Source organism: Sarcophilus harrisii, chromosome 2 (genome assembly GCF_902635505.1).
Source record: "Sarcophilus harrisii chromosome 2, mSarHar1.11, whole genome shotgun sequence".
Classification (NCBI taxonomy): Eukaryota; Metazoa; Chordata; class Mammalia; order Dasyuromorphia; family Dasyuridae; genus Sarcophilus; species Sarcophilus harrisii.
The window spans coordinates 227102242-227129638 of NC_045427.1; the positions used below are offsets into that span (position 1 = coordinate 227102242).

The 27397-nt window shown below is 35.6% G+C and overlaps 1 protein-coding gene across 7 annotated transcripts in view; it reads right to left on the reverse strand.

Moving 5' to 3' along the window:
- Positions 1 to 803: 803 nt before the first annotated feature.
- NFATC2 (nuclear factor of activated T cells 2) overlaps positions 804 to 27397 on the reverse strand; it is a 180519-nt gene continuing 153925 nt past the window's right edge. For 4 of the 7 annotated variants that reach the window (XM_031951640.1, XM_031951639.1, XM_023494518.2 and 1 more), the window contains exon 10: positions 804 to 6512. In XM_031951640.1, coding sequence (XP_031807500.1) covers positions 6457 to 6512 — 56 coding nt within the window. In that variant the 3' untranslated portion in view covers positions 804 to 6456. Of the gene's footprint in view, positions 6513 to 18209; positions 18298 to 27397 lie in introns of all 7 variants that reach the window. The other 3 variants (XM_031951637.1, XM_012539694.3, XM_031951638.1) reach the window with 3 other exon arrangements.

Here is a 27397-nt window from a genome sequence, read left to right on the forward strand (position 1 = left end):
TTTGAAACCAGCAATTCAGCCAAGCAAAGAGGATGATGTATGGTGTTGGACTTAGGGACTAAAAGATAGAAATTAGAGGGGGACACAATACTTGGATATAATAATAAGAAAAAACTACCAAATAATTTAAAGATTTCCAACAGTGGAATGTCGTGCCTTGAAGCTAGGTATAAAAGTGGCTAAATCTGGAATCAGAAAAAGCCAAAATCAAACCTGGTCTCAAATCCTTACTAAGTGACCCAGGACAAGTCACTTAACTGCTGCAGTTGTGTTATCTATAAAATGGAGATTATATTAGTACATTTACTTAATGTAAAGCTTAAAGCACTATGCAAATGTTTGTTGTTGCTATTATTATTGGTGAATTTCCAGATGCTCTATAAGTATTCATTTAGGAAGAGGCTAAAAGACCACCTCTGTAGGATTTATGCTTGCTTAGGGATTGAACAATATGCTTTTCATAAAATTCCATTTTAGACAAAAGCTTAGCTAGTGTCACCATTTTCAGGGCACTGTCATCCTCCAGCAGTATAGAAACTCCCAAGAGTACAATTAAATTACCCAGGAGATTGAAAAATGTAAAATAAGTTTAGCTTGAACTGAAATTTGTCTTAATTCTTTAGGATAAAACTGCCAATTTTAGGTATAGGGATAAACATATGAAAACACCATTAGTCACTTCTTTGCCAATATCAGAGGTAAACCAGAGTTTGTCAACTCAGAGGTAAATGTCTCCTTTTGAGTCAGGTTGCAAGAGGAAAAAAAAAGTGAAAGAGAAAGAGAAATGCACAGACCACTCACAATAGCAGTTATCTTTTGTTTTATTGCCAAACTATCACAATACAAGCTATATAAAAATATTTTACAGATAGCAAAAATAAACTACATTATATTGGAGATTAAAAAATATTTTGCATAGGAATGTGGCAGATTGGAACCCCTTTGAAAAGTTAGCATTTTCCAAACCTTAGTCTTTCCTTAGTACTTCAAAAAGGCAGTGCTCGAGAACTTTTAGAAGACCAGTATTAAATGAATCTACAGAGGCTGTTATTTGGCAGGTCCAAACTGAGAATGTTTTACCCATGAGTAAAATTGTGGTAGGAGAAGACTGTTATGTGGACCACAGAATAAGAAACCCCCTTGGACAATAGCTCTGATAGTCAAATTCAGAACTGTAGCTGGTGAACACAGATATATCAATATATACCATCCATGGTGGCCAGTCCTGATATGTAAACAAGCTCATTCTGGTCAAGTGAAAACCACTTAAACAGCTGGATTGGATTTTTCCAGTTGTTGCCTTGTCTGGCCAAGAAAGGAAGAGGATGATCAAGTTCTGGGGAAACCTCCGATGTCCTCAGAAGTATCTCAATAGCCTCTTGGACCTGCTTCCACAATCAGCCTGCAGCTTTGTTTTTTCATTTTCTGTAAGGTTGGTTAGGCACAATTGGCTGGGGAAATACACAAGCAGAGTTTACACTGCCGCATAAGTAGAGTCTGACAGCAGAGTTTACACTGCCGCATAAGTAGAGTCTGACATCTATAATAACCTTAGATCTCCCATGATATAGAAGAGAAAAATAGCTTTTTGGATTCACTGCTAAAACTGGGATCATAGAATATTAACAATCTATGTTTTAAACCATTTGCAGGTGAAAATATTCTGTGAATGCTGATTAATTTGGATCTGTGGCACTTGACCTTGAAATTCTGCCTTTTTCTCCTTGCTAAAGAGGGCCACAGACCAGAATCTTTCAGTATCAGGGAGGTTTGTCAACTCAAGGAAGTTACAGGACACCCCTTAAAAATTTAGATTGAATATAGGAATTTTAAGAGGACCTTATAAGCACTTATAAACTGTTTTTCAATTTGAAATAAAGATAAATTCAGCCTCACCCCAGGCCTACAAAGTAGAGTAAGTATTATTAATGCTAGGACTCAATAGTTCCTGAACTTCCCAGTGCTTCAGTCTCAAGACAAACAGATCTCTGAGATCAATATAAATTATCCCCTGTCCCTTACAGAGGACTAACACAAATAGTCCTTCTAAGTTATATTTACACTAGGAAGGCTTTGGACATCCTCATGGCCTCTTTTAATTGTCCACACCAGCAGCTCATGCTCAGCCAATCCCTTGTTTTATTCCAGTTAAGTCATTTTTAATTCTTTCTGAAATCCGTTGTGAAAATGGAAGCATTAAGTCTATATCCCCAAAATGTAGACACTTTGTAAATATAATTTTCTCTATCACCAAAGAGCACAAAATATTCATCCTAGTATTGACATATCTTCCTGAGAACTGGAAGCAAAACTCCAAACAGCTGAGATCATGATGACATCCTAATCCCAGGCTGAATTTACTGTCACTTGTAAGAACGAAATAGTTGCTATTCTCCTATTTTCTGTGAAAATGCTCTCTTCCAGAAGAGAGAGGGGTGGTGACTGAAAAATCAGGTTCTGAATATTTGGAATATTTATCCAATAATCAAAATTATTTCTCATAGGAAAAAATTCACCAACAATTATGTAGAAAAAATAAGACACTCAATAAATCTCCCAACATTTATAAATATTTCTAACCCAAAAGGGGTGTAATATTGGAGGAAAGGGGTGGATAAAGGCACAGGAACTTTAAAAAAATACAGATAACAAAATAAAATTTTAATAACATGCTGGCTAATTTTGAGAACTGTCTTAGATATATTATTAAGCAGCAGCATTTTTATACAATACAGAATAATAGTGCTATCTTTGGAAATATCCTACATTCAGAAAAATGGTACATTTGTATCAGAAGAATGGAAGTGATTACATATTTACAAAGTCTGATAAAGCAAGTGCAAACCTTGACTTGACTACTTTCTTTCTATCCACATGCAATAGACCCCTCCCATTCCTGCTCTTCAGGTCCTATAGTCCTGTCCATTCTGAGAAGTTATACTGCTTCTTTCCGTACTGAAAATATTTCATGAACAATTACTCTCTTGGCAAACTTTCTTCCTATCATTTGTATCTGACACTACTTTCCTGATAACTGTCAGCTCCTATTCCACTTTTTTTCCTCTGCCTGATGGTTTTGTTTCCTGTAGTTAAGTATTTGGTACAATTGTTTATGGAAGCCCACCCTGCAATCTGTGGCTAAGTTTATGTTGGAGAAAAGAAGACATAACTTTTTTAAAAAGAGAAAAAGAAAGATAGACAAGAATCTTTGGTTAGTCCAAAGTTCTGTTTTGTGAACATGGTACAAGATTGATGGAAAATGCATTAGTTTTGTTCGCCCTGTGGACAATGAAGTTGAGAGACTTTGCTACAATGACAGGAAGGCACTTTGGTAAAACATTTAGATAACTGAGGAAAGAGAGAATTCCCTCCTGTGCAAATGTGGCTATTGTCCAGATAAAGTGAGATGAGATTACTCACCAAATGCTATTAACTATTCCAAGATGAACCTCTTATTTCTACAGAGAGATTTCTTTGGGTATTAATGTTATCGTGAGAAACACTGAGTGGCAAAAACATGAATAATTTAATATAACTGGAAGCACTTTAACATTGATATTTTTCTTAATGCTTTTATTTGGTTTAAAAGAAAAAGGAAACTATGTATTCATCTTGGGATCCCCACTGTTGCTGGGAGAAAAATATAAATATTTATTGTATGGTTACATATAAGCAAAACTTTACATTAGGTTAAGGCTGACTCTAAAGAATGGTGTGAATTGACCCCTCTGGTAAGAGATCTGAATAGAGATGTCATTCATTTCTAATATGTGAAAGGGGAATAAATCTCATCAAGAGCTGTTCTCAGAAACTCAAGAGATTAACTTTGGATTGTGCAAATGGAAATATCATGCAATGGTGAAGTTGAGTCTCTATGATTCTCTATCACCATTAAGCTCTCCTTGGGTCTCTACCATGGCAAACTAGAAGTCAACTGCCAGATCAACTTTGAAGAGTATATCAGAGTTCATATATTCAAGAATCTCAGTTGGAAGCACCATTGGAAGCCACCTCATGCCAGATGGTTGATTTCCCTCTGATAATTTGGTTTAGCATCATGACAGTGTTGATCTTACCTCTGAAAAGAGCTGATTGACTGTGTCAGCATTACAAGCACAATTTTCATGTCCTTCTTAGATGCAACAAGAAGTACTTCATGAAAAATAGAGTCTGTCTAACACTTATTATGTGGGCTCTGATTAATTCGTATAAAAACTGCATGATCTGGTGATGCAATTTACATAGCACCATTGTTACTGTACATTCAGTCTCAGTAAATAATTTTTTTATTATCTTACATTGCAAAGAAAATTCAAGCCAAAGAATTTTAATTTAACTGTGTTTTCCCCCACTAGGAGATTTCCCCTATTAAGCAGTAAATAGATATTTCTTTAAAGCTGGGATTTCAGCTGAAGAATAGCTTAAATTGAGTTCACATCCAAACTCCTGTAAACTTGATATGAACAGAAGTCTAGGACTTTTAAAATTGCTTATATTGTTAGAATCTTAACCTTTTAACATGAAATCATCTATTCTAACTATCTCATTTTACAGATGAGGAAACCAAGGCTCAGAAAGGGAGGAGGTGTTGACTTGCCCAAGGTCACACAAGTTAATGGATAAGCAGGGACTCTAGTCCTGGCTTCCACTCTCATGAGTATTCCTTCCACACTCCATTGTTGCCTCCATTGGCTGATTGCTCTTCTGAACTGAGCATTCTCTAAATTTATTTGTTGTAGATTCACTTGAAAGAATGAAATCAGAATATATATCAAACTCTCTAGGGCCAAGGCTTTGGCTTTTCTACATAAATATGCCAGTTCATTTGTTTGTTATTGAAGTATCATAAAGAAGGGGGATTAATTTCTAGAGTTTGTACCAAATTTCTAGAGTTTATACCAAACTGAAATGCAATTTGGATTTCTTAGGACCATGAATACATTACCCAACACCAAAGACTTAGAAGTTAGAGAAAACTGATGTACTGAGAAATGATTTTGTTTCTGGATACTCTGATCTTTCTGCTGGGGAAAGATTTCCTTCTGTGTATGGAGAATCAGTACACAAACCCATCAAATTTCCTCCTTAAGAACAGACTCTCCCTTATGACAAGAGTCACCCCTCCCTGACTGTGCATTTAGTCATGTGGCACTGTCAACTCTGTCTTGTAATTTAGGAAACTCAATTATTTCATACTTCACAGAAAACCTCTGGAAAAAGCAAAAACAAAAATAAAATCTATAAAAGCACTTAAGGATATTGATTGTCTTACTTAACATCGTCTTAATTATCAAATGCCTATTTCCTGTTTTTTTTCCCATGCCATTGACCCGTTCTCTTATGCCTTCCATAGAAATTTATATTCATTGCACATGCTTGAGATTTTTGCTACTTTGTGGAAAAGCAATCTCACTGATAACTGAAGAGCAAGCACTTGAAAGCCAATAAGATGTAAAACTGAAGGTGAGAGAGAAATATTATATGTATCCTACTTATTTTAGTTAACATTCTCCTGTATATTAAAACTACATGTTAGCACCAGACTTCATGCATGGATTATTGATCAGGCAGCCAAGGAAATTCAATCTCTAACTTCTTGTTGGCTTGAGAAGCAAAAGAAAAAAAAGTTATGAACATTTACAAACAGCACGCGTTGAAACCAAGAATATCCAATAGGATATATCATATCATAGTGGCCAGACAATTTCATTCCAGAATGAGAAAATGAAAAATAAACTTTGGATAGGATAAATTTGGATTGGACAATATATGTCATAGTGGCCAGACAATTTCACTCCAGAATGAGAAAATGAAAAATAAACTTTGGATAGGCCCCAATGACAGGAGGGAATAGAACAATCCTATGAAAGAATAGTCAAGTTCCGTCTTCTCCATTTTCCCCCAGTGCTTTGAGATCTTCAGGCTGTGGTGCTGGAAACTTTAATCATTTTCCTTTGGGTTGGGTGTTCTCAGCACTCCTTTCCTTCAAAAGGCACAGGAGCTCTGCCCTAGAAAAATGAATGGAAGTGCTGGGGTTTAATTTTTCATCAAAGTGCATGCTTTCTCCATTTTCCCTTCTCCTCCCTCCCGCTCTCTGTCCCGGCTAATGTCACTTGCTTCAGCGGAGAGTTCCAGTAGGGTGTTTTCATTATTCCTTTCATTCTTTTTTTTTTTCAGCAGGCAACACAGTATGTGGTTGATACATGATTAAGGTCAAACAAAATGATCTTTGGGGGGGAAAAAAGGAAGACTGTCCCTTCTGATGTTTACAGAAAAAGGTGGCGAGCTCCTTAATCAAGAAAGTCAACTTTATGCCAATACATTGTTCGTCATGTTGAATCCAGGCCTTGAGATGAATAGTAAAGGAAACAGAAGGTGGTAGGTAGGGGCAGTAGAAGGGTCCAAGAGGCCAGTTACGGAAGCATTCAATAAATGTTGTCTTGCTAATCACTTCTTCTACGTCTGATTTTTGGCAGGAAATCCAGAAAATTCCTTCCTGATAATTTCATTAACTACAAAATAAGAGAGAGAGAAAGAGAGAGTAGGAGGGGAATGAGAGGATACAGATACAATGGTTACTTTCAGGGTCAAGTTACTTTCTATAATTTAAAACAGTACCTCGAAGTTTCGGCATTTTTAAAAACTTTTTTTCCCATTAAAGTTACACATTTGACATCCTTTCAACATAGAACTTCCTCCTGGTACAGTGGCACTTCTTCTCTGAGAATGTTAATAAGTGCCTTGATTGCCTCATTAGTGGGTTAATGTAAATGTTAACAATGATGCCAAATGTTTTTTGCAGAACCTAAGTGAGTCTGATCACAGAGCATATTTGAAATAAGCTATAGCTTTCTCTGGTCACCTCTCCCTCTATATTTCACTATATTTCAGAACACATATTTTTACTTTCTCTATAAGATACCAATTTGTCATTCCCACATAAATACTAAACAAGATAGGCAGTCAACAATTTGCTGTTGTTTTACAGTAGTTTTCAGTCTGTCTCATTTTTCATGACCCCATTAGGGGTTTTCTTGGCAAAGGTACTGGAGTGGTTTGCCATTTCCTTCTCCAGCTCATTCTACAGATGAGGAAACTGAGGAAAATAATTCAGTGACTTGTCCAGGATCACCTTGCTAAAAAGAATCTGAAGTCATATTTGAACTCAGGAAGAGGAGTTTTCCTGACTTAGGACCCAATGCTCTTATCTATTGTATACCTAGCTACTCTAATTAACATTTATTAAGTGTCAGTTTTATGATAGGCACTGTATTAAGGACTGAGAATATTTTTTTTTAAAAAGGCAAAAGATATTCTCCGACCTTAAGGAGCTTACAATCTAAACGGCAGCCAAGAATAATTTCATTGTGATTATGACAGGTTATGATATGATAATTCGGTGTATTTAAGTTTTGATTTTTTTTAAAGAGAGGTATTTAAATAACTCAATGATCCAGGACAATTCCAAAGGATTCATGATGAAAATTGATACCTAACTCCAAAGAAAGAACTGATGGAGTTTGAATGTAGATTGAAACATACTTTGTTCATTTAATTTGTGTGTCTGTTTGTCTGTGTGTATGTCTCTGTGTTTGGTCTGTGTTTTCTTGTTCATTTGTTTTACAATATGACTCATATGGAAATACATTTTGTCTGATTATACGTGTAGAATCTGCATCAAATTGCTTTCTATCTCAAGGAGAGAAGATGGTGGGATAGAGAGAATTTTAAAAGAATTTTTAAAAATTGAATATTAAAAACTGTTTTCACATATAATTTGGACAAATAAAATATCATTAAAAATTCTTTGCCATTTCAGAGAGGAATGGAAGAGATAGGGAGAGAATTTGAAACTCAAAATTTTTTAAAATGTTAAAAATTGTATTATCTACAATTTGAAAAAATAGGGAAAAAATAAAAGGAATGTATTAGGACAAAATAGAGCTCACACAATCTAAGACTAAAAGAAAGATCCTTTACAATAAAGATATCATGGCATTCACAATTCAGGCACTCAATATGAATCTTAATGAAGAAGATTAGTGATTTTCTCTGGACAGGATGATATTATTAGTCTTCGTGAATTAATTGATGTGAGGGGGGTATGGACTAAGAGACAGTCAAATCACTTAGAAAACAACACATAGAAACTAAATGGGAGTTTCCTTCAAGCACTGCAATACCATTTCGTCATAAACAACTGAATGAAGTGATGGAAAATCCATTGGCGGCCTAGGAGTCAGGTACCATGCATTGAAGTCCTAGTTCCTACCACTTACCAGCTTTAAGACCTCTCTGTGTTTTAGCTTCATCTGTAAAATGGGGGTGATAATCCTCAAACCATTTATATTATCAGGAGGGCAACGTCTCCATAAATACAACACTTCATAAATGTTAGTTACTACTAGAAGGTGAATTGGACTATTATTAGACCATGACATGTTTGTTTAGCCTTGGATCCATTACAAGTTTTCTAGAAATGGATTTTATTATCCCTATGTATATGTAAATATATTTTAGAATTTATATATGCATGTACACATATCATATTGGTATTGAAGATACAGTCTAAATTACTAGACTATATCAACAGACTCAAAATCAAGAAAATGGACACTTGAAAATAATAAGACTCTTTCATAGGGATATAGGTTTGAAGCTGGAAGTTATCTCTGAAGTGATCTACTCTAACTCCTTTATTTTACAGATGAAGAAATTGAGTTTTGTACTAATAGTTTTCTTCCAGGACAAAAATCTGAGTATGAAACTGGAATATGAAGCTGTTATAATTGTTAAATTGGACTTTAAGCTTCTTGAGTGCAGAGACAATACCTCATTTATCTGTGCATCTCCCCTAGCTGAAGATCCTGTACATCAAATGAACCCTCTAAGGACTGATGGAGGGAAAAAACTTAATTTCAATTGTATCTGGCTCTTTGACTCCATTTTGAAGTCTTCTTGGCAAAGAGACTGGAATGGTTTCCCATTTCCTTCTTTCCTTCATTTTACAGATGAGGAAAATGAAGAAAAGTGGGTTAAATAACATGACCAGGGTTACACAACCAGTATGTGTCTGAGACTAAATTTGATGAACTGATGGAATGAATGTACCTGATTCCAAATCCACTATTCTATCCACTGGGCCACCTACCTGCCCCTTGGAGAAAAACAAGAAGCAAAATATTGGTTGACTCCAGAAAATATTCTTACATCAATCTAACACTTTAAATTTCTTTAGTATTTTCACACTTATAATTTAAAATGTTCCTGGTGTTTCCACTTCTATAATTTCATTTCATTCTTGGGACAACCTAGAGCATAAGTAGTATAGATGTCATTGTCCCCTACTTAGAGAAAAATAATTTAAGGCAAAGATTAAGATTTAAGATCTTATCCAAAAGACTTATCCTTGGAGATCAGAACTGGGGATTCAACAAGTATGGCTCAGTTCTTCTATCAGGTTATGTGAACAAAGCAATGCCCTTTCTTTGCTACACATGGCCTCAGCCGGGACAGTAAAGGATGTCTGGGTAAGGGCCCAGAAGTCACTACTAAAAGTAGATAATAGCCAAAGAAGGAAACATCAGCCCACAGTTCCTTCTTTATGTTCCTTGCCATTTACTGACAAGCTGGCTAAAATCATTCCAGACCAGAAGGCTGAGGATTTATTATTTTTATTGTTACTTAAAGAAAGATATAGTAAAAGCAAACTGCCAGGAGTAGGTGAGATTTATCCTGTTCCATGTGAAGCCCTTTTAAGCCAGGATTGTGAAGGGCTTCCTGTTTTCTCAACCCAGGAAATGAGCAGAGTAGATCATTAATGGAAACTTTTTACAGCCTTAAATTTCTAAAAATAGCAGGGAGGTAAAAAAAAAAAAAGTGGGCATTAATAATGTAAAAAAGGGTCATTTCCCTCTGAAAAACAAGTTGGGCACCAGCTGTGCCAGAGAAGGGTGAAATGAGGAGGGAGAATCTTTGGAGAATCTTTCAAAAAATACAGTGCTTTTCCTTTTATTTAAGCCCACCTGTCTCAAGCAAAATGACAGTTGGTCTGCTGTTTGAGATATATATTTTAAATACATGTCAATTCAGGAGAGGCAGCCCAATAGAATGCAAAGACCACAGAATTTGGAATTAGAGGGTATCAGTTCAAAATTCTGTTCTGCCTCCTAGTAAGAGCATAGAGCAGCTAGGTGACACAGTGGATAGAGCATGGGGCCCCAAATGGGGTCATGAAGAACCAAACATGACTGAAAAACAATAAAAGCTAAATTATCTTAGATTATGATCTCTTTCCTTTATGTACCTCTGTTTTTTCATTAGTAAAATGTTGAGGTTGTAGGAGATCATTTCTAGGGTTTCTTCTCACTCCTGATTCTATGACCACAAGAGAAATTTGATTAAAACATTAAGTTCCTTCAAGTAAGGGATTATTTTACTTTTGTCTTTGCACCCAGTGCCTAGAACCATGCCTGGTAGATAGCAAGCACTTAATAAAGGCTTATTGATTGAAGGCATTTTGAATCCTTTTGGATTTTGTTGTTCTTGTTGATTGGTTCATCCAGGGAAGAGGATGGGAAGCAACCTCTTAATTAATTTTGATATGGCCCCTAGAATTCAAAGACTTCTGAATTGCAATGCAGATGTTTAATGTAAATCCAGTGGCAAATTCTAACTCTTGTGACTCACTCCAGATTTCATTTTCCTCAATCCTAGGTTGTTAGTCCTCACCTCTCCTGTTGCCAAGGTTGAGGAGAATCGTTGAAATCATTACCAGTGAAGAAGAACCAATCAATCAGCAAGTTTATAAAGTTTAACATTATAAGCAGGTTTATTCCTTAGAAAGTATTCACTATCTGCCAGGTTAGGGTAGATATGAGTGTAAAAAAAAAATCTGAAGTATTTGTATGTATCAAACTATTAAGCAGATCTAAGGACCCAAATCACTCATTGCTATCTGAGAAATAAATGACTTTTGTGGCAAGGTGCCTACTGACTCCTCCCAAGTTGTCAATTGTACAGAGGCCAGTTTTGACGAGGTGGTTGTAACTGCAGCCCCTGGGTCTAAAATTGAAGCCTGGAATATAAGAACTTAAAAGGAGGCATTTTGCCTGCCAGTCCAGATGCTTTACATTAACAGAGAATTGGATGATGACTCATTCTCTTGCAGTACCCGATTTGTACAGCCCCATGCACTTAGGGCCTAATTTACTTTTTAGTTATGTGTCTCTGTCTCATGCCCTATACTTAGCCAGGAGCTCCTTGAAAACAGGAATCCTAGATTAATTATCATTGCTCTTTCCCTTCAGCCTCTAAACAGAATTTTATACCTAAAGGCTGCTGCACAACTATTTGTTGAATGAACGGGGGAGATTCAGTAGAGCTACTTATATGAAAATGAACTTTTGGAAACCTCTGCTTAGTCTAACGTGCTTGGCCAGTAGTTGCTGCTAGGATCCAAATGACTACATCATAGCCAGGACATAGCCAATGATCCAGGAAACACCAAATACAATTGGAATGGGATGGGAATTTGCGACAGGCAAGGCTTCTGTCCCTTAAACATCTCCCAAGGAAATTGTTTTAGAATTTGGAGCTCAATGGAACCGTAGAAATCATATGATCTAATCCTCTTTTAACAAGTGAGGAAACAGAGATCCAGAGAAGAAAAAAAAAATGGCATGTTTAGGATGACACATGTTGAAAGCAACAGAACAAGAATTTAAACCCACATCCTCTGACCTCACATACAAACTGTATTGGGTTTCTTCTTTTTTCTTTTGGCTCATTTTTTCTGATCCTCTCAGCTAAGGATCAATACTATTACAAGAAGCTGGAATTTGTTTTGCTTTGATTATATCAGCTTATAAGAGGGGCCTTGTTTTTCTGTTTTTTTCACAATGAGACAGGGAGAGGAAGAGGTGAATATTCCAGCACTTAATTTCTAAAGATCTTCCTCAAAGAGGTGAAAGGAACCTCAAAAATCACCTAATGTAATTCCTAACAGTGTAGGAATACTCTTTGCAGCACACTTGATACATGGTTAACTACCTCTATTTGTAATAACAGAACTAAGATGTGAATCCAGATCCTTTGATTTGAAACCCAAGGCTTTCTTAATCATACTTAGTTTTATTGAATTAAGGGTTATTTTGTTAGTACCTATAATGTGCAAAACTTTCCAAGTGTGGAAAACTCAAGACCTCTGGAGACAGTCTACTCTACTTTGGAATAACTCTAATTACAAGGAATTTTATCTATTTTTCTATGTATTCTTACCCACATTACATGAAGCAAATGAAATTCAAAATGACTAATGCTACATTCGAATATAAGACCTGAAAGTAGAAACTGGTGATTACTAAACTAGTATGCTTTTTCCCAAACCATATTGGCCCTTTTCTACAGCACTATTCTGGACTATTTGGAGCTCAAGGGTTAGTTTGCCCTCTTGGTAAAGCTTCATTAAGGTCTCATTTTGAATGCAGAGAAGCAGTTTTGGCCCTGTAGAAACTGGACCCAAAAGTCAGAAAGTGACCCTAATGTGAATAAATCACTCTCTCAGCCTCCATTTCCTTAGCTGGAAAATAATAACAATCACTAGCATTTATATAGCATTTTAAGGTTTGCAAAACACCACATATCATCTCATTTGAAACTGAATTAAAGGGGCAGCTAGATGTCCCAGTGGATAGAGCACCAGCCCTGAAGTCAAGAAGATCTGAGTTCAAATCTATCTCAGTCACTTAATACTTCCTAACTGTGTGACCCTTGGCAAGTCACTTAACCCCAACTGCCTCAGGAAAAAGAAAGATAGAAAGAAAGATACAGAATTAGGGTTAGTATTATAATGATGATGCTTGGTATGAGGGTTTTTTGGATTTGATTTTTATGGGGATGATTTTGCTGAAGATCAGAAAGACAGAGAAGAATGTATATAACTCTGAATGAGCTTTATTCCTCTAATTTATGCATATTTAAAAAACATTTTCCCAGCTTGAATATAAGTATACAACCCCAATGTAAGAAGCATAGTAAAACTTTAATGTTGTTTTAAAAACTCTTTATGATATAATTCTAATAACTTCCATTTAAATAGTGTTTTAAAGACTTTAAGGAACTTTCCTTGTAACTTATTCCTCAGTATTATTTGCTTCACTCTACATATGAGGAAACTGAAATCACTTTTCCCAGGCTCCAGAGCTAATAAGTATAAGATTCAGGATTTGAACTTGGGTCTATCCTAGAGTAAATGCACTTCTTTTTTTGCTAAACTGAATTATCTTCTCTTTAGAGTTTATGTTCCCCCTGGGTTCAAAGTAGGACTTAGGTTTTGTGATTGAATAGAAAGAATACACACTTGAAGCACACTTTTTGCTGCAGTAATTTCCTATCCATCCCCAGTGTAATGGAAGTTTGGAATAATCTGGTGAAGTGAAGGGGTTTTGCTCAAAGTAGGCACTCAAAAATAACTCCTCGCTCAGATACAGAACAACATTGTACCCAGCAACAGCAATATTGTAAAGCTGATCAACTGTGGAAGATTCCCCTATTCTGATCAAGACAATGATTCAAGACAATTCCAAAGAACCTATGATGAAAAAAATTCTATCTCCTGACAGAGAGAGAGAACTGGTGAATTCTGAGTAAAGATTGAAGCATATTATTTTACTTTATTTTTCTTGCCTTTTTTTGTAACATGGCTAACATAGAAATATGCTTTGCATGATTTCATGTGTATAATTGGTAGTATATTACTTAACTTCTCAATGGGCAGGGGAGGGAAGAGAATTTGGAACTCAAAAGTTAAAAAATATTAATGCCAAAAATAGATAAATAAATCAATTAATTTCAATTAATTAATTAATTTCTTTTAAAAAAACAACAACAACAACAACAAATGAGCATTTATTGAACTTAGGCCATGTGTGACCAAGACTTCAAGTCAGAGGTCCCAGATTCAAATCTTAACCCTGCTACTAATTACTTGTATAATTCTCCTATTCCAGGCCTTAAAAGGAAGCCTTCTAAGTCCTAAATCCTATGATTTTATCAGTCTTTTTGAAGGAAAAAAAAAGAGGAGTTTATGACTCTTTTCTTGTTCATAGTAGATGCTTAAAAAATGCTTATTGATGAATTGACAAATATATTTCCAGAATGGTCCCATGTAAAAATCTATGTGTAGCATTTCTTCTCATAAATCCATAGCCAAAATGTACCAGGGATAAGTGAAAACATCTCAACCCTATTTAAGAGAGCCAATTTTTAACTTTCAGTGTGAGCATTTACAACTTGGAAATTGGCAAATGCTATAAATCAGGGCTTTTTTTTTTTTTTTTGCCTTTCTTTCTTGCTTTTTTGAGTATTTAGACTTCAATGTTAGTAATGAAGTAATGAACATTAAGCTTTTAAAAATGTATAATATGTACACATTTTTTCCAAAGACCTGATTGTTATACATTCACTAGCACATCCTTCCCAAAGGGTGGGAGCAGCTTAGTCTTGTTCCTCTTCCAAATTCCCCCTCCTAGACACTTGTCTCTTACTTCATTTTATTGCATTTTTAGTTCTGCATTTTCAAATTAGGGGGCATGGGAAATTCAGACTTTCATAGCTGAGAAACTTGGGCTTTCTTGGGAGACTGTCATATTGTGGGTCCAGCACTTGGTATCATTTTCTCTAGCAAATTTGATAAACCTCTAAGGATGAACTTATTTTTGGAGAGGGATCATAGAAAATGGGATCCCTTAAGCGCTGAGACCAAGAATAAATTCACCAGGCTATCCTGGATATAATTCCCTGGGAAGACAAGCAATTTTTCTAATTCACTTATAAGACTTAAAGATGGAAGTCCCACCTCCCCATTTTACAGAGGAAGTAACTTCAGTATCTCTGTAGAAGAAGGCTAAGGGGAAGGGAGGAATTTGACCTTGGTCACATAGGTAGGAAAGTTTGGATTTTCACCTAGTTTTTCTGACACCAAATCCAAGCTTGTTTTCTGTGGCATCGTGCACCGCCGGCCTCTCAACTATTATTCTTCTAAATTGAACCCATTGTGAAAAGAATGGAATACCAAACAATAAGAATAAGAAATTAGTTAATGGTAAAGACTATGGAATTCATTTTGGGATCCAGTTCAATTAGTCTGACTTGTACAAACATTTATTTAGTGCTTACTATGTGCAGAGTACTAGATTAGGTATTGAAAATAGTAAAGAATTAAATAAGACCCAAATCCTGCTCCTTGAAGCTCCTTATCTAGTAGGAAGCTATGACATGGATAAAAATCACTATTAAAAAATCATACAGAATGATCATGTAGTAATCTATGTGAGGTCTGAAGCAGTGGTAGGGCAAAATAAGTGGAAAGCCCTTATCAAGTTGAAAGATCTGAGAAGGTTGCATAAAGTAAGTGAATGGGCATTTATTTTATATTTAAAGATAGGTTTCAACAAGTAGTAGGCAATGGATTTGTGAAAGACTTTCTACTACCAGGGGATAATGTGAGCAGAAGTTCAAAGGTGGAAGAGTTATGGCATGTCAAGGAAGAGAGAAAGGTCCAGGACTCCTGATTCCCTGGATTTCACCATTCCTCATCAATCTTCTCATCCTGGAAAATGCCTCCACTTTTAAAACCTCCTCCTCTAATTAGTGAGTTACTCCTCAGAACTTTCATTTAAGAAAGTGTTCATACCAGTCTTTATTGTCCATTTTATATATTGTCTCACCCCATTAACAGCAAGGAGTATTTTGTCCTTTTTATTATATTGCTTATATTTGTATTAATAGTACTTAACAGAGTGCCTGGCACATAGCAAATAAACTTTTCAATGAATTTTCCATCTAACATACAAAGAAGGTAGGAGGCACTTATATGAAATGTTTGGAATGATATGGTAATACCAAATTGTTTAAGGCCTTGGATGCTAGGCTAAAAAGATAACTTTACATAAGAAAGATGATCCTGCCAATGGTAAGAAGGAAGCAAAGAAAGAGAAAGTGGCAACAAAACCTACCAGTACACTTCCTTCAAGGCAGGCTTTCTGAATCCCCCCAAAATTACTTCACATTAATTTTGTATTTTCTTATTTGTGTACATGTTGTTTCCTTCTTCCTACCCCAGAATGTAAGTTTCCTGAGGACAAGGACCATTTCTTTTTATCTGATCCAACTACATTGGCCTATTTTCCATTCCTCCAATGTGACACTCCATGTCTCATCTCTACACCTTTTCGATAGCTGCTGCCAACCTGTGGCTCTCTATTCTCATTTCTGCCTCATAATTTCCCTGACTTCCTTCAAAACTCAGTTCAAATCCAACATCATACCAAAAAGTTTTCCAGCAATTAGTATCTTACCCTCTGAGATCTATCATCTACTATGTGTATAAATATGTGTGTTTATGTTTCTATATGTATATGTATACATATATGTGTACAAACACACATATATATATATACATGAAATCTCCATTATTGGAATGTAAACTCCTTGAGGGCAAAAACTGTTTTTGCTTTTATTTGTATTCCCAAAGCTTAGCATAGTGCCATTTTTAGAAGCTAATTAGCATTAAGTAACTTTCCCAGATCACACAGCTTGTAAGTGTCTGAGGCCAAACTGAACTCAATGTTCCATTCACTGTACCACCTAGCTGCCCATTATTTACAAATTTCATGTTGACTTAGTCTTTATCCCAGCTAGTCCAGTGCCTACCACATAGTGAGTGCTTAATAAATGCTGGCTGAATTGAATTGAATTAAATTGCATATGGCTGGCCCATCAATGCAAGCCCCATGGAAGGAATGGTCAGTTCTTTGTCACTTTTACAAAGGTACTTCCATTCAAGAGGAACTTTCATGTGCACACTAATGAAAAGCTTTTGTGACATATGTCCTGGGACATCTTAGGATTATGGGATAGAGAGCTATAAGAAACTTTAGAGATCAGCTTTTAGGGTCGTCATTTTACAGAGAAAAAAAAAAAGGGAAAGTATCTGTCTCAAGTCACACAAATAAGTAAGAAGTGGAGTGAGAGTTGGTGCCCAGGACTTCTGATTCCTGTTTTCTTTCCAGTAGAATAAAGGTAACTTGAAACATATAGCCAACTTTCAATTATTCATGTTTATGTAAGGCTAATCCTAAAACTTTTCTTATTTGACTTTGGGTTTCATGATATGATTTTTTCCATGGCAATCTGAACTTCCTAATTGTGCTTTAGAATAATACTGAAAGGAACATGCATTTGCTCAGGGTACAAACTGTGGCTCATAGGATCCTGGTACGTAATTGGGATGAGGTGGCAGGGGATAGCAAGCCATTTCAGAGGCAAAAATTAGCTCTAAGACAATTGACCAGGTTAAAAAAAATAAAGGTGAAAACCATGGATAATTAAAAGTACCCTTTATATCTAAATAATAGAAGACAACTTCAACTCAGGGTGAGATTTTACAATCTCCTAAAACTTAGGCTTCACAAGCCTGTATCCAAATAAGAGAAGTAGTATACTAGAAAATACTATCCCCATCTGGCCAATTAAAAACCCCAGAAACTCCTGAGTAAAGAGCTTTGTAAAAAAATATTGTAGAGGAATCCTTTTTACTGCAAGAAGGTTAGTATGGAGATAGAGTTTTCTGAGTCAAAAGGGGTACATACATGAAAATAAGATTCTCAACAAAATCCCCACAACAAATCATCTAAAGCTGACCAGAAAAATGGCAATGGTTGTTTAGGGAAAGCCCGGGTTTCAATGAAACCCACTTTCTTTTTGTACTTAGCCAAGGGGCCTATTCATTTATAGGTTTCCCCCCCCCCCACAGGTAAAAACCCCATTGATAGCCATGGAACTTTCTTGACTGAATACAGAGGACACTGGTGAAACGCATGCAAATAGAGAGAGGCCCTCAGCTACAAGCTTCTAAAGTCAAGATAAGTTTGATCTGCATTTGCAAAACAAATATGTGTACAGGTTCTCTTGACCCATGATAGTTAGTGGGTCATAGAAAAGGGTGCCATTTAAAGAAGCATGCAATTTTCAGTATCATATCCCCCCATAATGTTTGTCTATAAGCTACATTTTTGAAGATGAAAAGGAAATAATAATAATACATTGTCTTTAATCCATGGGAACACATGGCATGAGAGCCTTTTTGGAGGAAAAAAAAAGGTTAAGAAAACACACAGCTGGAGAAAAAGGCAGAAAATGTTGGTTACCTTTAACTTTGAATTCTTGTATCAAAGATCACAGTCATTCTGTTTCATATTATGTTTTGTATCCAGCTAAGGTGTGTATCTATCAGCTCTGAAAAAGATTTGCAAAACCATTTTTGAGAAAAAAAATCACCTTTGACCTTTGTTACTTTTGCAACTCATGCCACATTTTGCAAGTCAAATTGGCGTCTCTTTGTCTGAGCCATGGAGTTTTGCCCAGACTTGGAATTTCACTGGTGTAGTATCCTTAACACTTAGCACGGTGCCTGGCACATAGTTGGTGCTTAATAAATATTTATTGACTGACTGACTGACTGCAGGAGTCTCCTGGGGTAGAAATAGCTTCAACTATCAGTGACTATTCTATAACTTGAAATCTAGAGTTGTATAGGGACTAAGATACGAAGTGATTAGTCCATGGTCATAGGAGATAATAGGTGTCAAAGGCAGAGCTCAATCTAAATCTTTCTAGCTCCAGGGCCAGTCCCATATCTACTATGCCATGCTTTCTTCCAAACCATTATGGATCCCAGACAAAACTTAACTACTGACCATTTGGAAGCCAGATTCAGTGCCATGTTTGCCTTTTTTTTTTTTTTTTTAATTTTTACCAGCTATGTAGATCATAAAAGCAATTACTGAAACTAGAGAGTTGGTTATAAAAGCAATTCACAAAAGCTGGAAATTTGGGAGTGTTGATATGACCAGGAGTATGGCTTTTTAAAATCTGGTCATATATGGCAGCACTATCTTTGTAGAATTATAATTTCATTCAATCATAAACTTCTAAATCTGCAACGGATTTTTGGCTCAAGTCCTCATTTCATGAACTGGATCTACTGAGTCTCAGAGAAGCAGTCAATTTATTCGGTCTTACACTTAGGTTCTCAATATCAGTACCTTAAAGATACATTCTGACACTTGATTCATGTCAATAGAAACAGAAAATGCATTTGGAGACCTGCTTACATTTAATTATTCTTGAGAATTCTATGAAGTTATGATAAATATGGGCCCTGCTTCCTTCTTTATAATGATATAACCACTAAAGTCATGCAAATTCTTAAGACTCGGCATATTTCCTTCCTGTTTTTCACAGATAATATGAACAAGCTCAAAGTTCTTATTTTATATGACAATATAAGAATAAAGAGATAATTTTTTAAAAAAGTAACAAAAGTGTTTCTTGATTTAATCTTTCAAATTTGTACCTCGCTTTTATTGTAATTTTAATCATTATAATATATGCATATCTTTCAAAGGGTGTCTCAGAAAAGTGTATTTAATCACATCTTTAGGTACAAAGTTTAAAGATATTATTACAATTTTATTTCTTTTATACATGGTCCAAATTTTATTTGGAGCAATTATTGTTAGTGCAGTCATGTAAATCAGAAATGTATTTCAAGGAGAGAAGTAGTACCCTAATACACTTGTCCCTGATACATTGGCGTCTATCTTTAAAAACATCTTCAAGGGGCAAGATCTTCAAGGGAGCAAAGTATGTGTTTTAAATAAAACCAATTTGTAATGAGCTTTGTCCTTCCAACTATTTCTGAAATATTGGAGTCTCCAATGTGTACTGTCTCTTATGCTATGGAATGTTATGGGACAAGTAGTGAATGCTGCATATTTATCTCCAAAAAGATAGGGTTGGACTAGGTGACCTCAAAGATCTGTGATACAATGGAAAGAATACTATTTTTGGAGTCAATGTTTCTGAATTTGACTCCCGGAAGTGCCCACCTGGATGATCTTGGCTAAGTCATTTAATGCCTCCAAGTTGCAGTTTTGTCACATGTGAAAAAAAAGAAGTTGGTATAGATGACCACTAAGGTTTCTTCCAGCTCAAAGTCTATGATGTCTTCCTGCTTTAAATACAAAAATTAGGAGGCAGGCTAAATGACTTCCATGGTCTCTCCTAGCTCCATACCTACATCCTATGATCTTAGAATGAGCAAGTGACATTCTTCAGAATATACACAAATGCTGTATATCTACTTGACTTTTTTTTAGCATCTTTATATGTCATATATCTATGACTTAGCACAGAATCTTGCATATAATAGATGCTCAACAAATATTTGTTGAATTGAATGAATTCATTAAGCAAAACCCCCATTAAACAAGGATGTGACTTCATTAAACTTATCCTAAGTAATTATAACCAAAATTCTTTAGAAGATTTTACAAGAATAGTAATTATTCATCACAGGATGTGCCTAATCACCAAAATAAGGCAAAAACCAGTGAAGAAGCAGTTTAACTGCCTCTGAACTCATAGGAAAACCTATTCTTTATTACCAGATGACTAGTGCTTATAACCACCAGAACTTTTCTCCTAAGGTAAGGCTTATATAATATGCTCAACTGAAAAGAGCTAAAATGAGGAAGATTGGGCCAAATGACCTCTAAGGACCCTTCAAGTTCTGATGCTCTAACATCCCAAATCTAACATTCTGTGTTCTTTAACATTCTTCCTTCTAAGCTCCCTCCAAGCTCTGACATTGTATTTTCTTAAGACACTAATGGTATTAATATTCTATGTTCTAAGGACTCTCCTAACTCTGACATTCTATATTCTAAGACTACTTCATCTCTGATATTCTTTGATTTCTAAAGGACAGGAAAGTATTTATAGTTCTTCATGACCATTTGTGGATATGTGGTAAGACAAGACCCTTGCTTACTCTTTTATGTTTTTCAAAAATGCAAATGGGTTCAATCCACAGGTTCAATAAAAATATTTGGATATACTCTCTTTCCCAGTATAATGGAGCAATTTCATTGGCAATGCAGAATGGCTAAAAGAGATCCCCAGTGCCCAGTTGTTTTGTGTTACCCTCTATAGTACTTTTTTTCCCCAAATACATTTAATTTGACATAAATTGTCAAGGGAAAAAAGTGAAAAGGAATCTATTTACTGAAAAATCTCACAATAAAACAGCTCTTCTCATGTAGGCAAAAACACGAGAATTATTTGATTCTGAAATGACAACACTGCATTTCAAAATTCTATTTAATTTAACATTTATGAAGTACTTTCTATGTTTAAGACACTGTGCTAGGTGCTAGAGACACAAAGAAAAAATAATAAAGTACCTGTCCTTAAGGAGCTTACATTCTATTAGGAAATAGAACATGAACAGAGGAGAATATAAGGACATTTGAAGACACAGAGAACACAAACATTTGAAGAGAGTGGGGAAGGCCGATGAAAAAGATTTCACAGAGGAGAGACTAGAATAGACAAGCAAATGCTGAAAGGTTTCCAGAGCCTGATCAATATAACAGAATGGTTTCAGAGTCCCAGTAGAAAGCAAGTGTTTGTGGCAATGTATTATTAATGAGCCTTTGAGTAGATGCTCGTTATACTTCTAAAGAAGAGGGCTTCTCTCTGGCATTTACTGTTCCTTGAATAAGACACAATTCTTGCCAGCTCTGGGCAGCTTCGCTGGCTGTTCATCACGCTTGGGCCTCTCTCCTTCCTCATCTCTGCTTCTCTGCTCCCCTGGTTTCCTTCAAGTCTCAGCTAAAGTGTCACCTTCTACAAAAAGCCTTTCTAGTCTTTCTTAATCCCAGCACCTTCCCTCTGAGACCAATCCAGAGGATCTTGTATGCATCTTATTTGTACATAGTTGTTTGCATTTTGTTTTCCTCATTAGATTGTGAGCTCCTTGACAGCAAAAAACTGTTTTTAACTTCTTTAGCATTCCCAGCACAGTCTGGCATATTGTATATGCTTAATAAAATGCTTGTTCTCTTGAACTGACTTCATCCTGGTGCTACAAAATTTATAGGAAACAACTTGAGCCAGCTAACCAAAAATCTTTTTAGGCCTTCCTAAGTTTTACAAGTTCTTGTTATCAAAACAAAGTAAAACTACTAGAAAGGAAAACAGACATAAACACAGGGACTGTGAAGAGAGTCAATCTTTAAATCTCTGATTGCTAGGTTTCTAATATATTTCACTGAAGAAAGATTGGATTCAAATTCAAGTCTGCTGACTCCAAGGTTAGGTCTCAACTTACTAACTTAGAGCATAAAATAAAGAATGTTACATTGAATCAATATAAAATGTCAAACCTGAAAATGGCTTTAGAACCTAGAACACAGGGCTGAAAGTGGCTATAGACCACTAGCTTCTTAAGAACAGGTTGTTATTTTCAATCCTTGTATCTTCCCACAGAGACTTGCTTATAGTAAGAACATAAATACTGGTTAAGTTAAATTGAATTGAACCAGAACTAAGTGGTCCTTAAGGCTAGGTCCCATATTTTAATCTTCTAATCAGCATTTCCACTCTGGCTAATATGATCTGCTGTCACATCAGGGGACTTGACCCTATCCCCCACCCTTACCCCTTTTCAGGAACTTGAGGGGAAAAAAGAAAAATTACTGTTTATACAAAGGGTTTTATTTTTGAGGTACAACTTCCTGTTCAGTTATTGGGTTTGGGTACTTTATCATTGATCTCTCATCAGGAGATACTATGATAGTCAAAAGAAGTAGTGAGCAAAAGGAAGAGCTTAGATCCACTGGCAAGTAGGAAAGACTTGTTTGGTAGGGGAAAAGGGCTTTTGAAGACAACCCTTCTCCCCTGAGAAATAAAGGAAAATATAGCTGGATAACTTGCCATTGAAAAGGGATTTTTTCATTCTAGGTTTGCATGATACCCAACATAGGATGAAATTTGCTGCAAACTAAGAGAAATATTTTGTGGCTGTTATTCTTGTTTTTGTCTTTCGTGGTTTTTCTTTGACCAAGGATGCTACCTTAGTTTTTCTAGACCAAGGATGTCAAACCCTTATTGGTGCCATATCAAGCCACTTCTACCCCTCTTCCTCAAGCTATTTCTCCTAAGAAATATATACTCAGGTTATCCAATCTTTGAGGAGAGTAAAAAAAAAAAAATTTAGGGAGCAGTAGTACAATAAGATGAAGGCTCTAAACTCAAAACAGCATACACTTTGAATTTTGGGTCATTGCTTTCCAAAGAGTTGGGCAAGATCTATGATTTCATTAGTATAGGAAGACCTGAGATAAGAACACCCTCTTCCAGGGAACCTGATCTTCAACTTCAGAGTATTAGGAGTTGTTGGGTCCCTGACTGACTCATTCTATATCACACAGTCAGGATGTAATAGAAAGAGGATTTGAATCCAAGTCTTCCTGGCTCAAAGCTTAGTTTTATATCTGCCACCCTATGCTGCCACTCATAAAAATTTTCTCTTAATAAAAATCTATAAAGTACAATTTGCCAGAATAGAGGAAACTGAATCTATTCTACACAAAAAAATGAAGTCATGGTATTTCCCTAAATATGCAGTTAAGAAATGAGGAGCTATTATCAAATAAAATAGATTTTTGAAGGGGTTGTGGGTGAGGATACTCTCCCCTATAAAATCAATCCCAAAACAAATTCAGTAGAAAACAAGTGACTGAAGATGAACTATGAATAATGGCATAAAACATAATGGAATATCATCTTGCCATTAAAAAAAATGACAAAAGGTACTATTTCAGAGACACCCGGGAAGAATTTTAAGAAATTATGCAGAATAAGGTGAGTAGAAGCAGGAGAACAATTGTTATGATAACAACACTGAAGCACAGTGGAGAGAGACCTGGCTTGAAATCCTGATTTAGATATTTACTGTGCCTCAGTTTCCTCATCTGTTAAAAAGGAGAGAGGGGAAGAGTTGATGGTTCCTAATGTTCTTTCTGGCTCTGTATCTATGTCCTCTATGATTCAGAGCATACTGGAGCAGAAAGAGGACTGCATTTTGGAATCAAAGACTTGAAAATAAGGCTGACTCTGAGGCTTAATAATTGTGAGCTTGGTTAGGTACAATCTCTCTGAAACTCAGTTTTATTATCTGTGAAGTTAAAATAATATTTGTACTACCTCAGCATCATAGATTTAGAGCAAGAAGAACCCTTAGAGGCAATCAAGTATAGCATCTTCATCTTTCATTTGGGAAACCTGAAGCTCAGAATTGAAGTGATTTGCCCAGGTAATGTCCAAAACAGTATTTTAACTCAAATCTTCATTTTTCAACAAAATCAAACAACTATAAAAGATTTAAGTCCTCTGCTCAAAGCAATAACCAACCTATAATTCCAAAGGACAAATGATGAAATATGCTACCAGTCTCCTGCAAAGACATAATGAATTCAAGACTGTATACCTCTAAACATATGTCTCATTCAACGTGAGAAATGGTTTTGCTTGACTATATATTTTTGACACAAAAGTTTTATGATTTTTTTTCTTTTTCAATTGGAGAAGATGAGAATGAGAGAAAATAGTCTATTTGTAGTTTAGAAAACTTTTAAAGTGATTTATACTGGTCAGTTGTTGCCCCTACCCAGAGCAATATTAAAATTAGAAAACAGAGAGGAAATTGTCTTTTCAGAGACTTTAAAAACTATAATTTATTTTCCCATTTTAGTCTGATTTTTCTTCTACAACATGACAAATATGGAAATGTTTAAAAGGATTGTACATGCTTAACCTATATTAGTTTGCTTGCTGTCTTGGGAAAGGAAGAGGTAGCAGGGAGGGAAAAAATTTGAAACAGAAAATCTTATAAAAATGAATGTTGAAATCTATGCATGTATTTGGAAAAAATAAAATACAATAGTATTTAAGACTAAAAAAAACCTATAACCTAAAGGTCACTGAGTAAAAGATGTTAGAATCAAGAATAAAACCTTCTGAGTTGCTGGGATTTTTTCCCATTGTTTTTCTGTATTGGATTCACTTAGAAAAACCGAATTTGACACAACTTGTTCTGAAATGGACACTCCAGAATATGTGCTATAAACTACTGAACTACAAGAAATTATAGAAGAGAATATGGCCTCTGTACAGGCCCACCAAGTTTAAAGTGGTTCCTAAAAATGGTGATGCTGTTATTTGCATACTATTATTTGCTCGGGTTTTTTGTCAACAGAGGGAAATTTCTACTTTACTTTTAATGCTACTCATTTCCTACTAAGGGTTCTGGATTAGGGATTAGCTTGCTAGTTAATTACATATGATACAGAACTGAGCCAAGCATGCTGGATGTCTTTAGAGTATCAATTATGAGATCAGTGTATGATTCACTAATTGGTGCCAATGTCCTATTAGCTCTTACCAAGGGAAACAGCTAAACAATCACAGTAACTGCAAACATAACTGTGATTACCATATGTGACTTCATGTCCTGAATTTCTTAAGGAATTTGTGGCACAAGCACACTGGAGACAGACCTGGGTTGGAATCCTGACTTAGACATTTACTGAGCCTCAGTTTCCTCATCTGTTAAAAAGGGGAGAAAACTAGACTTGATAGTTCCTACTTGTGGCCCTGGATCTATGTCTTCTATGATTCAGAGCATACTGGAACAGGGAGATTTTGGAGTCAAAGGACTTGGATAAAAGTACTGACTCTGAGATTTAATAACTGTGAGCTTGGACAGATACAACTTCTCTGAAACTCAGTTTTATTATCTGTGAAATGGGAAAAATAATATTTGTACTACCTCAGCATCATAGATTTAGAGTAAGAAGAACCCTTAGAGGCAATCAAGTGTAGTATCTTTATCTTTCATTTGGGAAACCTGAAGCTCAGTATTGAAATTATTTGCCCAGGTAATATCTGAGACAGGATTTGAACTCAAATCTTCATTCTTCAAATTCACTGAGGGAACTAGGGAGTGCAATAAGCAAAGCACTAAAATTAGAGTCAGGAAAACATAAGTTCAAACCTGGTCTCAGATGCTTCTAGCCATGTGATCCTAAGCAAGTTACTTAATCTCTCTCTGACTCAATTAACCTAACTGTGAAATGAGGTTAATAATAATACTTATCTTCCATAGTTGTTGTAAGAAACAAATAAAATAATATTTGTAACATACTTAGCACAATTGGATACATAGTAGGTACTTAATAAATACTTATTTCCTTCTATTCTAAAGTATAATAACAATTGCTGCAAAGATTTGTTTTGAGGAGAGAGAATGCTTCAAAAAGTACTATCTAATAATTGTAAGTTTTTATTATATTTTAATTTTTATATTAACACTTATGAAATTTAGTATAGAGGATTTAGGTACAGGATAGATAAAATTCTATAGCAATATTGGACAAAAAAAACTGAGTACACATGTTTCTGAAGCTTCAGGAGGGTTATAGCAAATGCAGCATTTTGTCTTGAGATAAAGGGCTTGGAAAAAAGGTTTCAATATAATATTTCCTACTTTGAATTATTCCAATTGGACACAATTTGATTTTGTTGTAGCTCAACTAATCCTCCCCTATCTATCATGCAGCAAGCAAGACACAGGAGACCACAAGGTTTCTAAAATAGCAACAGCAGGCAGGAAAGCACTCTAAACAAACCACAACTCACTCCCTCATCATTCTGCAGCTTCATCACAGCCTTGGCTTACACCCCCTGCCAAAAGGCAAGGTTAGTCACAAGCCAGGAACTTCAAAATAAGTTTTGTTTTTTTTTAACAAAATGGAAATATTAAAACAAAAATCAACTACGCTTGCTGTTAGAACAAATTCAGACTTTGAAAAGAAATAAATTGTAGCACAATATGATTCAAAATCAGTCCACGAAAACCACAATGCCTTTCCTTCTTTTTCTAAATTCCATAATTAAAACAGGTCACTTAGAATGACCCATGCAATTTATACAATTACAAGTATAATTTAGGTCTTGAATAAACACTTTCTTTTATTGTTCTCTTATTGTTTCATGGGCAGCTAGTTGGTGCAGAGGATAGAGTGCCCGGCCAGAAGCCAACTTCCTGAATTTAAATCTGGCCTGAAACACTTATTAAACATGTGACCAGGAGCATGTCATTTAGCCATTTACCTTAGTTTCCTCATCTGTAAAATGAACTAGAAAAGAAAATGGCAAACCACTACAGTATCTTTGCCAAGAAAATCCCAAATGGAGTTACAAAGAGTTGAACACTACTGAAAAGCAATAACAATTATTTCATATTAAATCTTGAATCCCCAAAGATTTTCAAAAATTTTGGTTTTGTTTTTTATTGAATTGATCACTCCCAGTGCTATCCATTTACAGCCTTTTAGAATCGTAGCATTGGAATTAGAAAGGATATTAGATACTGTCTAGTCCAATCTTCTTATTTTTAAGAGAAGAAAATGGAAGCCCAGAGAGTTTA